The sequence below is a fragment of the Chiloscyllium punctatum genome, chromosome 22 (assembly GCF_047496795.1).
Source record: "Chiloscyllium punctatum isolate Juve2018m chromosome 22, sChiPun1.3, whole genome shotgun sequence".
NCBI classification, from domain to species: domain Eukaryota; kingdom Metazoa; phylum Chordata; class Chondrichthyes; order Orectolobiformes; family Hemiscylliidae; genus Chiloscyllium; species Chiloscyllium punctatum.
In genome coordinates, this window is record NC_092760.1 from 45869841 (window position 1) to 45883375 (window position 13535).

Genomic DNA, 13535 nt, shown 5'->3' on the forward strand with positions numbered 1-13535 from the left:
AATTCAGTATCTTGATTAAACAAATCCTATTTACTAGAGATGTTGATCTTGTTAATATACAATTTGAAATATGGAAGTATAAATATCTATTCTGCTAAATATCCTAAAACGTGCATATGCACACTAGATAATTAAAACAAGGGAACTGGTTTCTCTGCAGAGATTCTCTGAAAAAGATAAAGCACTTTTGACCGATAATTGTTAGTTCAAGGAGTCAAAAATGATAGGGTGTAGAATGTTACAGACATCTTGAAAATAGTGAGAAGTATTTTGTTGCATCATCCGGCACTGTTTTGAGTTACAATGAGGATAAAACGAAATTCCTTAAATTAGTTAATCTTCTGTACGGATTGGGTCTCAACCATGGCTTCAAGGCTTCTGGAAGGTCTTCCGGTCCTCAAGGAGTCCCGCTGTGGAAACAGTAACAAAAACCTCAATACTCTAGGAGACCCCAGCTCCTCCAGTGGTCCCCAGCAGTATAGATCAGTCTTCAGTTATTTCAGTTCACTCCATGTGATGTCAATAAATGGTCATATCACTGGATACTGCAAAGGAAATGGAGCCTGACAATATTCCAGCAATAGTGCTGATGACTTGTGCACCAGAACTTTCCATTCCTGATCCAAGCTCTTCCAATACAGTTGCAATACTGCAGTATCCAAGTATATCCTGTACATAAAAAGAAGGACAAGTCCAGACAATTATTGTCCCATCAGTCTCCCCTCGATCATCAGTAGTATGATGGAAGGTGTCATCAACAGTGCTATCAAGCAGCATCTGTTCAGCAATAACTTGTTCAGTGACACCCAGTTTGATTTCGGTCAGGGCCACCCAGCTCCTGATTTCATTACAGCCTTGGTTCAAATCTGGATAAAAGGGCTGAATTCCAGAGGGAAGGTGAGGATGAGTGCGCTTGACATCAAGGCTGCATTTGACTGAATGTGGCATCAAGGGGCCCTAGCAAAACTAGAATCAATGGGTAGCGGGGGCAAACTCTCCTCCAGTTGGAATCATACCTGGCACAAGGAGGATGATAATGGTTGATGAAGGTCAGTCATCTCAGCTCCAGGACATCTCTGTAGGAGTTCCTTAGGGTAGTCTCCTTAGCCCAACCATCTTCAGCTGACGTATCAATGACCTTTTCTCCATCATAAGGTCAGAAGCAGGGGTTTGTTGATGATTACACAATGTTCATGACTCCTCAGATAGTGAAGCTGTCTCTGTTCAAATGCAGTAAGATCTGAACAATATCCAGGTTTGGGCTGACAAGTGGCAAATAATATTCTTGCCACACAAATGCCAGGCAATGACCATCACCAATAAGAGGCAATCTAACCACCACCCCCTTCCATTCAATAGTGTTACCATTACTAAATGCCCCATTATTAACACCCTGGGGGTTACCATTGTCTAGAAACTCAACTGCACTCACCATATAAATAGATTGGCTACAAGAGCAGGTCAGGGACTAGGACTACTGCAGTAAGTAATTCACATCTGACTCCCCAAAGCTGTCCACCATCTAAAAGGCACAAGTCAGGAGTGTGAAGGAATGCTCACCACTACCTGAATGGGTCCAGCTCTATCACCACTCAAGAAGTTTGAAACTACCCAGAACAAGGCAGCCCTCTTGATTAGCATCACATCCACAGACATTCACTCACTCCACCAGTGACATTCAGTAGCTAGAGTTTGTACTATCTACAAGATGCACTGCAAAAATTCACTAAAAATCCTCAGGCAGCATCTTCCAAACCCATGACCACTTTCATCTAGAAAGACAAGGATAGCAGATACATGGAAACACTATCATCTGCAAGTTCCCCTCCATCATGACTTGGAAATATATTGCCATTTCTTCACGATCACTTCAAAATTCTGGAATTCTCTCCCTGATTTTGGGAGTTAACCCACAATAGGAGGACTGCAGTGGTTCAAGAAGGCACTTCACCATCACCTTCTCAAGGGTAACGACGGATGGCAATAAGTGGGCTAGCCAGTGACGCCCACATCCCATGAATGAATAAAAAACATGTTGTTTCTGATATGGAAAGGTTGAGCAAAGACTACATTCATGTACCAGGGATGTCCAGCTTGGGTGATACCATGTTCCCCCTTATAGTGAAACTAAGCAACATTGGCAACCCTGCAGCCTTTATCAAATGTGATTAAAATAATTGCGTTATTTGACAGTCTGTACATAGGATAGGGTTATATCAGAAAATATAGGCACCTGCCTTCCGCCCAGCTTCTGACTCTCTCGAGCCACAAAATCAGGCTTATTCGAAATGGCTTGCTATTAAGATGACAGGCCCAGACACCTAATGTGGAATCTCATGCTTTAATAAACACCAACCCCATGTGCACTCCATTCCCTTGACTAAGAATGGTCATGGTTATTCACTGAACATCCACTATAAAGTGATGCAATAAAAAACACATAGATTTCATCACTTTATATTGGATACACACACAGTGTTATATATTACAGTCAGGTGAGGAGAGGATAATAAGCTCTTCTCAATTTCCTCAGTTGGCTGCCACAAAGATTTATGTTCTTTCTAACAATAAAGCTATGCATGTTTCTAATAAACAAAAAGTTGTTATCCGTTATATGAAGTATTATAAGAGGCCAATTTCAAGTTTTCCTTGAGTGAAAGAGCAATTTTAGTATCTGTCATTCTAAGAAAAGTAATAAAGATGCAGTGTACCTGTGCATAAGTACAAAATTAAATAGAGATGGTGTTGAATACAAAAGGAAGATGAAATGTTTTACAGTTTAAAGTCCTTAACGTGTCCTTGTCTCACAAGTTTTTATCTATAACCATAGCTCTTTAATTTATATCTTGTATCTTCAGGAGTAATGAATTGTAGCTGCCTTTAAATTCTTGGTGTTTAAATGTTTCTGGGTAAATTATGTGGTCACTTTGTGCTTTGATCTTTGAGAGGCAGAGAGAGAGAGTTAGTGAGTTTTCTCTAGCTTTGCAGTCACAAATCCATAATTTCTGCTCTGCCAATTTCTTGAAACACAGCTGTTTTGTGTATTTCAATGTTTGGGCTCATTGTTTTCAATTTTGAGAATTGCAGATGATGGCTTTCATGACTAAAGCATGAAACTTAAAGATTATCAGGAAAGAATTCTTTAAATCTGACTAGATTCAGCAGTTTGTGTCTTTTCATAAAAAAAATTAATGACAATTCAATTAATTTTATTTATTTTCCATTGGTTTCTTGAACCTTGGCTAACCTTTTATGGTCAGCGGGTTGATGTGGTCATTTAATTTTGTGTATTCTCCTTTTTAAACCAAATTTAATCCATGAATGTCACAGATTTTAAAAATATATGGTGGAATTCAAAATTCAGTATTCCATATTGGAGTGTGTAGGAGTGTGCACAAACTTTTGAATATGAACCACTATAACATTCTGCCCCACGTCCACCCAGAAAGTTCTTTTAGAAAATACTTTTGGCTGACATGAAAATATAAATTTAAGTTCCTTTCCACTCTTCCCCATACCTAATTTATACTGAAATAAAAATTTAATAGTGAAATATTCCTTCTCAGCGCTTTCTGTTTTTATTTAATTTCCAGCATCTGCAGTGTTATGCTTTTACCAGAAGCTATGTAATTTGCTGTCTTAATCACATGATAACATGATAATGAGAGCAAAGGTGTACTAGCTAGGACCTCATATAAAGTCACAGTGATCTATAGCACAGAAAAAGGCCCTTCATCCCATTGTCTCCAGATTGGTCAAAAACAACCACCTCAATAGTCTAATCCCATTTTCCTGTACTTGGTCCATAGCTTTGTGTGTCAGGCAGTATCCAAGGAGCAGGAGCATTGATACACTCCTGCTTCTCGGATGCTACCTGACCTGTGTTTTACCAGCACCACACTCAACTTTGATACTCCAGCATCTGTAGTCCTCACTTTTTCTATAGCTTTATATGCTTTGGCATCACAAGTGCATATCCAAATGCTCCTTGAATACTATGAGGATTTCTGAGTTTGCTACCTTTAGAGAAATAGAATTCCAGATTCCCACCACACACTACCTGAAAAACTTTCCTTACATCCCCTGTAAATCTCCTGGGCCCTCCCTTAAATCTATACCTCTTAGTTATTGATCCCTCCAATAAGGAGAACGGTTTCTTCTCATCTCTCCGGATTATGTCCCTCATAATTTTATACTTCTCAATCATGTCGCCTTTAGTCTTCTCTGCTCCGAGGAAAACTACCCCAGTCTGTCCAGTCTCTCCTCATCCCTGAAGCTCTGCTGCACAGGCAACATCCTGGTAAATTTCCTTTGCACCTTCTCCAATGCTATCACATCCTTCCTATAATGTAGATTCAGGAAATGCACACAATTCTCTCATTGTTGCCTAACCAACATTTTATACAGCTTCAGTGTACATGCACACTAATTTCTCTTTGATCCTCAGTGCTTCCCAGGATCCTACCATTCATTGTGTATTCTCTTGCATTGTGATAAACTTGGGCAGGACAAATGGCGTGTTTATCCAGATGGAATTCCATTTGCCACTGCTGTCGATACCATCCTGTAATCTTAGACTACCCTTCTCACTATTTTCCACTGCACCAATTTTTGTGTTATCTGTAAACTTAGTGTAGTGAGCCCTATAGATTTAAAGTCTGGAATCTTGCATGTGTAAAAAAATCAGTGGTTTTATGAGATTATTAGCAAACATAAGCAGAAATTCCAAACACACAAAGTTCAGCAGTTCTATCAGATATTTCAGATCCTCTCCTTGAGGTGGAAAAATTGTCTTCTTTGGAGTTGGTTTATTTTATCACTAATTTCTTGGTTTGTATAGATGTAACTTTGTGGTTAGGAAGTAAAGGTTTCAAATTCCTTGTTGAAATTCATGTCTTTGTTTCTTGGGTAGTCAGTAGGTATGCTGCTTTTGTTGCAAACCCTGAGGCATTTTGACAATGTACAAATTAATTTCTACAGATCTGCAATTTTCCAGCCTTTTGTGAGCTCTCACACTCTCAGCTTGCTGTTTGTTCTGTATTCACCGTTTGAGGCAGGCTTTAATGTTCACAATTTGTCTGTTTGAAAAATAAACCACATTCCATCTTTGTTCACTGAAATGTGGTTTCAATCTGTAGGCAGCTTTCAAATGAAAGCTACACTGTTTCTGGTATTCTAACCTTGGCAGCTCTGTCTTGGACCAAGTAATAAGATTAATAAACACAGGTGTCACAGGCTTGCACATAAGGCTTAAATCTCAAATAAAATATTTGAATTTACACATTGAAGATTTACCCCTTTGAAGACAATAGAAGCCTTATTTTACTCCAGTGTCTTTAGTTTAATATGACACATCTGCTTTATTTTATCGAACTTGGAAACTTCATTTTCCTTTTGACTTGTGGATTGAGGTGTGAATATCAGCAATTATCATGTTTGAAAGTTTGTTTCTTGCTATTCCCTGCCCATGTGACTGTGTACACCTGTATAAAAGTACTACAAGTATTTCAGTTGATATCAATGATCATTTACATTTCACACTGTTAAAGTAATGAAATGATCCAGGGCATTTTACAAGGCCATTAGAGCCACATCAGAAAATATCAGGTCTAATGGCTTAAAAGCTTGTGTTCTGTCATTTATATAGATTAGATTACTTTACAGTGTGGAAACAGGCCCTTCAGCCCAAGTCCACACAGACCTGCCGAAGCGTAACCCACTCATACCCCTACATTTGCCCCTTACCTAACACTACGGGCAATTCAGCATGGCCAATTCACCTGGCCTGCACATCTTTGGACTGTAGGAGGAAACCGGAGCACCCGGAGGAAACCCACGCAGACACGGGGAGAACGTGCAAACTCACACAGGCGGGAATTGAACCCGGGTCTCTGGCGCTGTGAGGCAGCAGTGCTAACCACTGTGCCACCGTGCTGCCCACCAATGCAGTGCCTTAAAGTGGGAAAGCAAGGTGGAGGGTCAGTGGTATGAATAAAGTATCCCAGAGCTTGGAAACCAAGGCAATGGCCACCAATGTGGAATAATTCAAATTGGAATGTACATGAGGCAGGATTTTAGGAACACAGATATCTTGAACAGTTGTATGGCTGCTAGAGATCAGGTAGGGCAAGACCATAGAGGAATTTTAAAACAAGGATGAAAATTCTTAAATCAATACTGCTTGAATGTTTCATGAACCATGGATCACAAATCAGGATCACATATGGACATATCAAACTTTTAAATTCTAGCATGTGCTTTTTAATAGAGGAGTAATACAGCCAAAATGACTGCAGAAATAAATCCAGTGGCTGTCTGGAGTGAGAATTCTGGAATGTCACACCTGCTGGTGTTGCAAATTTCACTATAAACTAAACTGGAGTCCCTGGGAGTATCTCAAACTGCGAATATGATGTTTAAAAAATGACAACAGTCTGAGCAAGAGACTTATTTGTGTTTTTCCTTTCAAGAATGCAAATGGGCAGGGGTTAAAAGTGAACTTGAACCTAGAACTATGTTTGTCAGTAGCTTAACTTCCTAGTGTGCGTGCTAGTTTGCTATGAAGATCACAATTGGAAAACAAACATTAAAACCCCTGCACTACAGAGAAAAAAAAGGAAACAGCTGGGTGTTGCCAGCTATTTACTGCTGAAAGCAACCAGGACAAAGGAGTTTCAATCAATCTGCAATGGCAAGAATGACAAAATTGACTATTCAGCTTCCATCGATGCTGCCGGTGACATCCACTGAAGTAGCAGCAATACAGAGAATTAAATACATGTCTTTTCAGAGAATCACTGGATTCATTTCGGTACATTGGATTGTGTTTAACATGCATAATTTAAGACACCATTCTGCTCCTTGTGCAGTGAAGGATAACCGTCAGGGCTGGATTAATGTCAGTATTCTGATTTAACTGATTTAACAACAACAATATCATGTATTTATATCCTCCTTTTAATAGAACATAATGATCCAAGATTCTTCGCAGGAGCATTCTCAATCAAAGCTTAATGCTGAGCCACATAAGATGTTAAAGTAGCTTTGTCTAAAACAGGAGGTTTTAAGGTGAACCTTAATGAAGAAGAGGGCAATTGAGAAGCTAGGAGCTTTTGGTGAGAATTCTGAAGCTTTATGACTGAAATAACTGCACTGAAGCCGGTATCCCATCACCAAGTAACCCTTTATTTATGTGTGCACAGTGCATGGGCTCTGACCAGCCAGATCAAAGTCAGTTTGTAGAATGAGGAGACTGTCTGAATCTCCTGTTTATATCTGTCAGCCAGGGCTCCCTGACTGGAAATTGTTAACCTGGACCAATCAGGGATCACATTGTCAATGAGATCCACTTGACCCTCAATCCAATCACTACAGTGACCTTGGCAGGTAAAAGTATTTCCACCAATGATAGCACGATTATAAGTGGGATTGATCAAGAGGCTAGAATTATAGGAACTTTGATATCTTAATGGTCATTAGTTTTGGAGACATTGACAGAGAGGGAAGGGTGAGGCCCTAGAAAAGATTAAATACAAGGATGAGAACTTTAACATTAGGCATTACTTAAAGGGATAGTATTCGAATTGGGATTCAGTGATATTCCATTCCTGCCTTTGTCCATCAAAGTAAATCTATGTATCACTATTAGAAATAAAGTTCTCCTGGAATCCATAGAATTTGTTATATTGTTCAGTTTGTAGTCTTTGATTGCACAATTGTTTTCATTGTGTCTTTATTTCCTTTTTTTTCTGAAGAAATGTTTTGCCTCTGTTGTATAGTTTCCTGGAAAATAATCTTAATTCAGGATGACCTGTTATGTGAAATTCCATGTCATGACCACCATCTATTATAAAGTTAAAAATCACACAATGCCAGGTTATAGTCCAACAGGTTTAATTGGAAGCACACTAGCTTTCGGAGCGTCGCTCCGAAAGCTAGTGTGCTTCCAATTAAACCTGTTGGACTATAACCTGGTGTTGTGTGATTTTTAACTTTGTACACCCCAGTCCAACACTGGTATCTCCAAAGCATGACCATCTATTATAGGTTGTAGGAGTTTGGGATTATCCTCTTAATGAATTTGATCAGTGGTTAAAAGATCCTAGCACTCCAAAGCTATTGTGTACAGCACTCCAAAGCTATTGTGTAGCACATTCAAAATTTATTGTACAAGAATACTCCAGTTCCATGGCATCATGGGCAAATCTTGCAATATGAATTTATTAAAAACTTGAAATTAAAAAGTGAGATGAATAGCAACTATTGCAACAAATGCTGATTGTTAAATAACTCCATCTGATTCCTTAATGTCCTTTAGGGAATGAAATCTGCTGTACTTATCTGAGTTGGCCTATATGTGACTTTAGAGCCACAGAAATATGGTAGACTCTTAATAATACTCAGAAATGGCACTGGCTAGTTCCTCCGTTCATGCAATGAATAGGGATAGCCAATAAGTACTGGCCTAGCTAGCAACATCCTGTCGTGGAAATTAAATCGACTTGACTCAACTATTAGCAAGAGCAAAGAAAGGAACTTTGTTTAAATTCTGCAGAATTGACCCCAGTACATTCAGCGAGATGCCTCAATGTAAAGGGATATCTGAGCATTGTTCAGATACTTGCCTTATACGGTTTCTTATCGCTCTCTCAAGGGCAAAGACTGGGAAAACTCAACTTGTTATTCTCTCATCCCTTGGTCTTGGACATAATAGTTCTTCACCTTTCGCTGAGTTCGACTATCACCAGGTCGAGTTGAATGTTTATAAAATTCAAACAGAGACAAGCTGACTGCAAACCTCATCAAAGTATTGTTTACAAAGCTCAGCACAGCATTACATTTTAGAAAAGCATTCTCTTTCAAATTTCACAGTAAAGGGATAATTTTCCATTACAATCCACATCTTCCATGATTAAATATATAAAAAGGAAATCATTGTGGAGTAATAATGGAATCAGGATTTAACAATTTGTAATCTGAATCCTATCCATTGGCACTGCTCAGATATGAATGAGGTATACATTTTTGTGTTATGCTGTGTTATAATAGCCATTTTCTCTCCTTTCCATCTTTCTAATGCAGAAAGACCCAAAAGAGGCCATATCAATTGCCATCTCAGCCCGGGCTCTCTTTGATATGGAAGAAGAGCATGAGTTGTTCTTGACAGAAGGAGAAGAAGAGTTTGTAAGCCATCAAATCACCAATGAAAACATACCACTAAAGGAGGGCATCGTTGCTCCATTTGTCAAGTTAAGTTGCAAACTACACCGTAGGCCTGTCGCGAGCCATTCTGTGAACTATTTATCACAGCCTTGCATTCAGCCAATTTAGAAGGCATTTGGCAATATTTCACTGTTACATTTTGAGATATGAAACAAATTTAGAGGCTCTTAATTTTTACGATTCTTCAATACATCATTGCCATTCATTTTCATGAACTCTCAATTGATTCCTACCCATCCCAATGTATGTAGTACGTGTGTTGCAGACCACTTGGATTACTTCTGTTTGTGAAACAATTTGAGTTGCCCTGATGTGAAAAGCCATTATATTGCTCACAATACTTTTATCTTCAGACTTCAAAGCTACCTCTGTATTTATTGAATAGCAACAGTAATTTAAGGATGAATAATCATTTCTCTCCTCCGTAGCCTTGTAATGCATCCTAATTTCCTTTATTGCGTCTTTCAGGCGATTCAAATGGTAAATAACAAGTTATTGGCGAGAGATCCAGAAGAAAAGCAACTCTTTGAAATTATACTTCTATCAACTCACAGTGCTGAAGGTGGAGTGCGGATCATTAATAGTGTAAATCATTATGGTGAGTTGGAATATACGATGGATCATATTTACATTCATTCTTGCATACTTTAAACATATGAACAAATGGCTTAGGAGCAAGAGTAGGCCATCTGGCCCCCTCCAACATTCCATACAATTATGGCTGATCTGATTACTCAACATTCCTGTTAACTCCCAATAACTTTTCAAACCCCAACTTTTAAAATAAAACCTGTTAATCTCTGGCTTAAAAATATTCAGAGACTCTCCTTCCACTGTCTCTTGAGTCTCCTTCCGAAGACACTCAACACTTCATGAGAAAAAGAAGTCTTTTCATTTCTGCCTTAAATGGGAAACACCTTATTTTGAAATTTTGATCTATAGTACTAAATTTTCCCACAGGAATTAGTAAAATGCTTTCAAAAGTAATCTGTTCGAATGGCACATTGTGGGAACTGACTAGTGAGCAAGTTATATTTAACTTGGTATTGTGTAATGAGGCACCACTTTCTAGCATACTCGCATGAAGACTGTCTGACTTTTTCAATTGTTCTGCTGTTTTCTGTATCACTAGTTATTGCCAGATCTGCTGAATTTCTCCAGCTATTTTTGTTTTCTTTCAGATTTGTGGCATCCACAGTTTTTTGTTGCATTTCAGTTTTTTTTTAATGCAATGAACTGTTAACCTACTCAGCTGTTCAAGGCAAGGTTGTAAAGCTTCAGTAAGTGTATGTAAACAAAATAGACCTTCAAACCTCTTGGCAGGAGGTACAAAATATATCCCAGTAATAGCAGTAAATAGGAGATTGAGGGATGAGAAGAACTTGGTGAAATTATAATCAGTGGGGAAGTGATACTGAGCAAAATGATGGAGCTGTGGATTGATAAGTCTCCAGGTCCTGATGGAATTCATCCGAGAATTTTGAAAGAAACCGAAAATAAGATAGTAGATTTTTTTTAGTGAATAAGGTTCCATAAGTTTGGAAAATAGAAGCAAATGTAGTTTTTTTTCTGTTCAAGAAGGGGTGGAGGAAGAACTCAAGGAAATAATCAGCCAGTCAGTTTAATGTCTTGTGGGAAAGAGGTCAATCATTAAAAAAAAACTTTGGCTGTGCACTGAGCACAATTGAGGACAGTCAGCATTGTTTTGTCAAAGTGAAATGTTGTTTAATCAATTTATTGGAATTCTTTGAAGGAATAACATGTGCTTAGATCAAGGGGAGCCTGTAGGCAATCTGTCCTTGGATTTCCTGAAGACATTTGATAAGGGGCCATATCAAAAGGCTATTGCAAAAAATAAAAGCTCATGTTACAAGGGCAAAATATTAGCATGCTAGAAGATTGTCTAACTGGCAGAAAACGGTATGCAGAAACTAATCTTTGATTGGCAGAACGCGATGAATAGAATCCCACAGGGATCTGTACTAAAACCTCAACATTTTGCTATTTACATCCATGATTTGGATGAAGGTCCACAGACAGCACTGAGATAGACAGAAAACTATATTGCAAGGAAGACATGAGGGTACTGACAGATACAGATAGGTTCACTGAGTGGACAAAAATCTTGCAGATGGACAATAACGTGAGAAAATGTGAAGTTGTTCATTTTAATAATAAAAAAGTGTTACTTAAATGGAATGTGAAGTTCCGAGAGAGATTTAGGTGTCCTAATGCATGAGTCACAAAAAGTTAAATGCAGGTACAGCACGTAATAAAGCAGAATAGTAGGATACTAGCCTCAATTCCTGAAGGAATTGAATGTAAAAATAAGAGTGTTATCCTTTACTTTCATAAGCCATTGTTGAGACCAAATCTTGAATGCTTTGCAATTTAAGTTCCCTTATTTACTAAAGGATATTCAGGTTGTTGTATAACATGATGATTGCGTTCATGTGCTTCTCTCCAGTATAGAAAAATCGTGCTTTAGAAACAGCGCTTGAATTGTTGGCGATGTAATCATGTTACAGCCAAAACATGTCTTAAAGGTTTATGCTTTAGGAACAGTGTCCCCAATTCGTTGGTCACATTTTAGCAGAACGACCTGTACATGCAGTGGAGTTGGTTCAAGGCAGTTTACTAGATTGATACATGGCACCAGCTAGCATTGGCAATCCAGTCACAGTGCGCAGACCCTCAGAATAATTGTCACATGCGGCCATGCAGCTTAGAGGATACATTGCCTGGAGTGTATAAGGTTAAGTTGAATAGCTAGAGCTTATTTCCACTGGAATTTAGAAGAGTGAGAGTGAACTTGATTAAAGTGTATACAATTGTGAGTGGTCTTGACATGTTGGACATGGAAAGGGTGTTGCATCATGGGTCAGCCCAAAACTAAGGGCACTTTACTTTTAAAATACATGAGGTCATGTCCTTTTAGGACAGAGGTAAGGGAGAGATTTCTTTTTTCTCAAAAATACTTAGGAATTTCTGCCTCAGAAAGTGGCTTCATTAAATATTTTTAAGCTGGAATTGGATAGAATGTAACATTGGAAACAGCCAGAACCAGCATGATCATATTAAGTGATGGAGCAGGCTTGAGGGATCAGCTAGTCTACTTCTGCCTATTTTGCATGTTTATAAGAGGAAACCTCCTCTCCAATGTCCATCCTTTCAAAACCTCTCAGGATCTTATATGTCTAATCAAATGACCTCTTCCTCTTCTGAACTCCAGTGGCTGCATAGCCAGCCTGTCCAATCTGACCTCCTGAGATAAGCCACCTATCCTAGGTATTCGTCGACTAAATGTTCTCCATTTGGGGTTCATTTAGCTCAGTTGGCTGGACAGCTGGTTTGCAATACAGAGTCACATCCATAGCATGGTCTCACTAATGCATGTTAAATTGAAGCATAACCTCTTGTGTTCAATTGCCCTTTCAAAGATGATAACATGCGAAAAACTTTCTTCATTACTTACTGTAGCGACTAACCTTATGTGATTTGTGCACTAAGACACCTAGATCTGCATCTTAGAGTTCAGCAATATTTCACCATTTAGTTAATGTGTTCTTTTTCATTCTATCTGCCAAAGTGAAAAATTTTACACTTTCTCACACTACATGCCATTTGCCAGATATTTGCCCATTCAATGAATCTATCTCCCAACTATGTCTTTTTATTCCAAAACCAAAGAAAAATCCTGATTCTTCTCCCTGAAAGCAAGCTAATGCTCTTCAGCGTTTAAACTGTTTATTTCTAAAGCTCTCCCACTGCAAATAAATTCCCATTGTCACTTCAGGGACACACTCTCATATTGGTACAAAACAAATCATGGTTCGGGAATACGGACAAGTTTCTCATTAATATACAGACCAAAACCCACATGGTGCTCTTTCTAAATCTAAGATAATTTATATTAAAATGTATATAAATCACACACATTACATCACAATGCACAAGCATAAAGTATAAGTGTTCAAAATCTCTTCGGTCTAGACCATATTATATCCATGGTTTAGTGTTTTCATCCAAGTGTAATTTTTATTTGTCTCATAGTCAAGAGCAGAAAAATTGCTGATCCTTTTTCTGTGCCCAGCACAGGGATGCTGAAGGCAATTGCAGTTAGCCAAATCCGGCTTTGGCTGAGATCAACTAAATCGTTGTTGTTATATCATAACCATTGAGCAAATTACTTCTCATTGTTTGTATTCTAGTTAATCATGCATTCAGTATCACTACTGGGAAATGTCATGGCAGGTGATGATGAAAGTGATACTTGTAAAACAAAATCTTATTTTGTTTGACTCACTGATGTT

General features: G+C 38.4%; 1 protein-coding gene across 1 annotated transcript in view; it reads left to right on the forward strand.

Moving 5' to 3' along the window:
• The window catches only part of LOC140493885 (cytosolic 5'-nucleotidase 1A), an 80359-nt gene that overhangs the window by 47511 nt on the left and 19313 nt on the right, over positions 1-13535 (forward strand). The window contains exons 4-5 of the mRNA XM_072592879.1: positions 9082-9247; positions 9689-9820. Of these exons, the coding sequence (XP_072448980.1) occupies positions 9082-9247; positions 9689-9820 (298 nt within the window). The remainder of the gene's footprint in view (positions 1-9081; positions 9248-9688; positions 9821-13535) is intronic.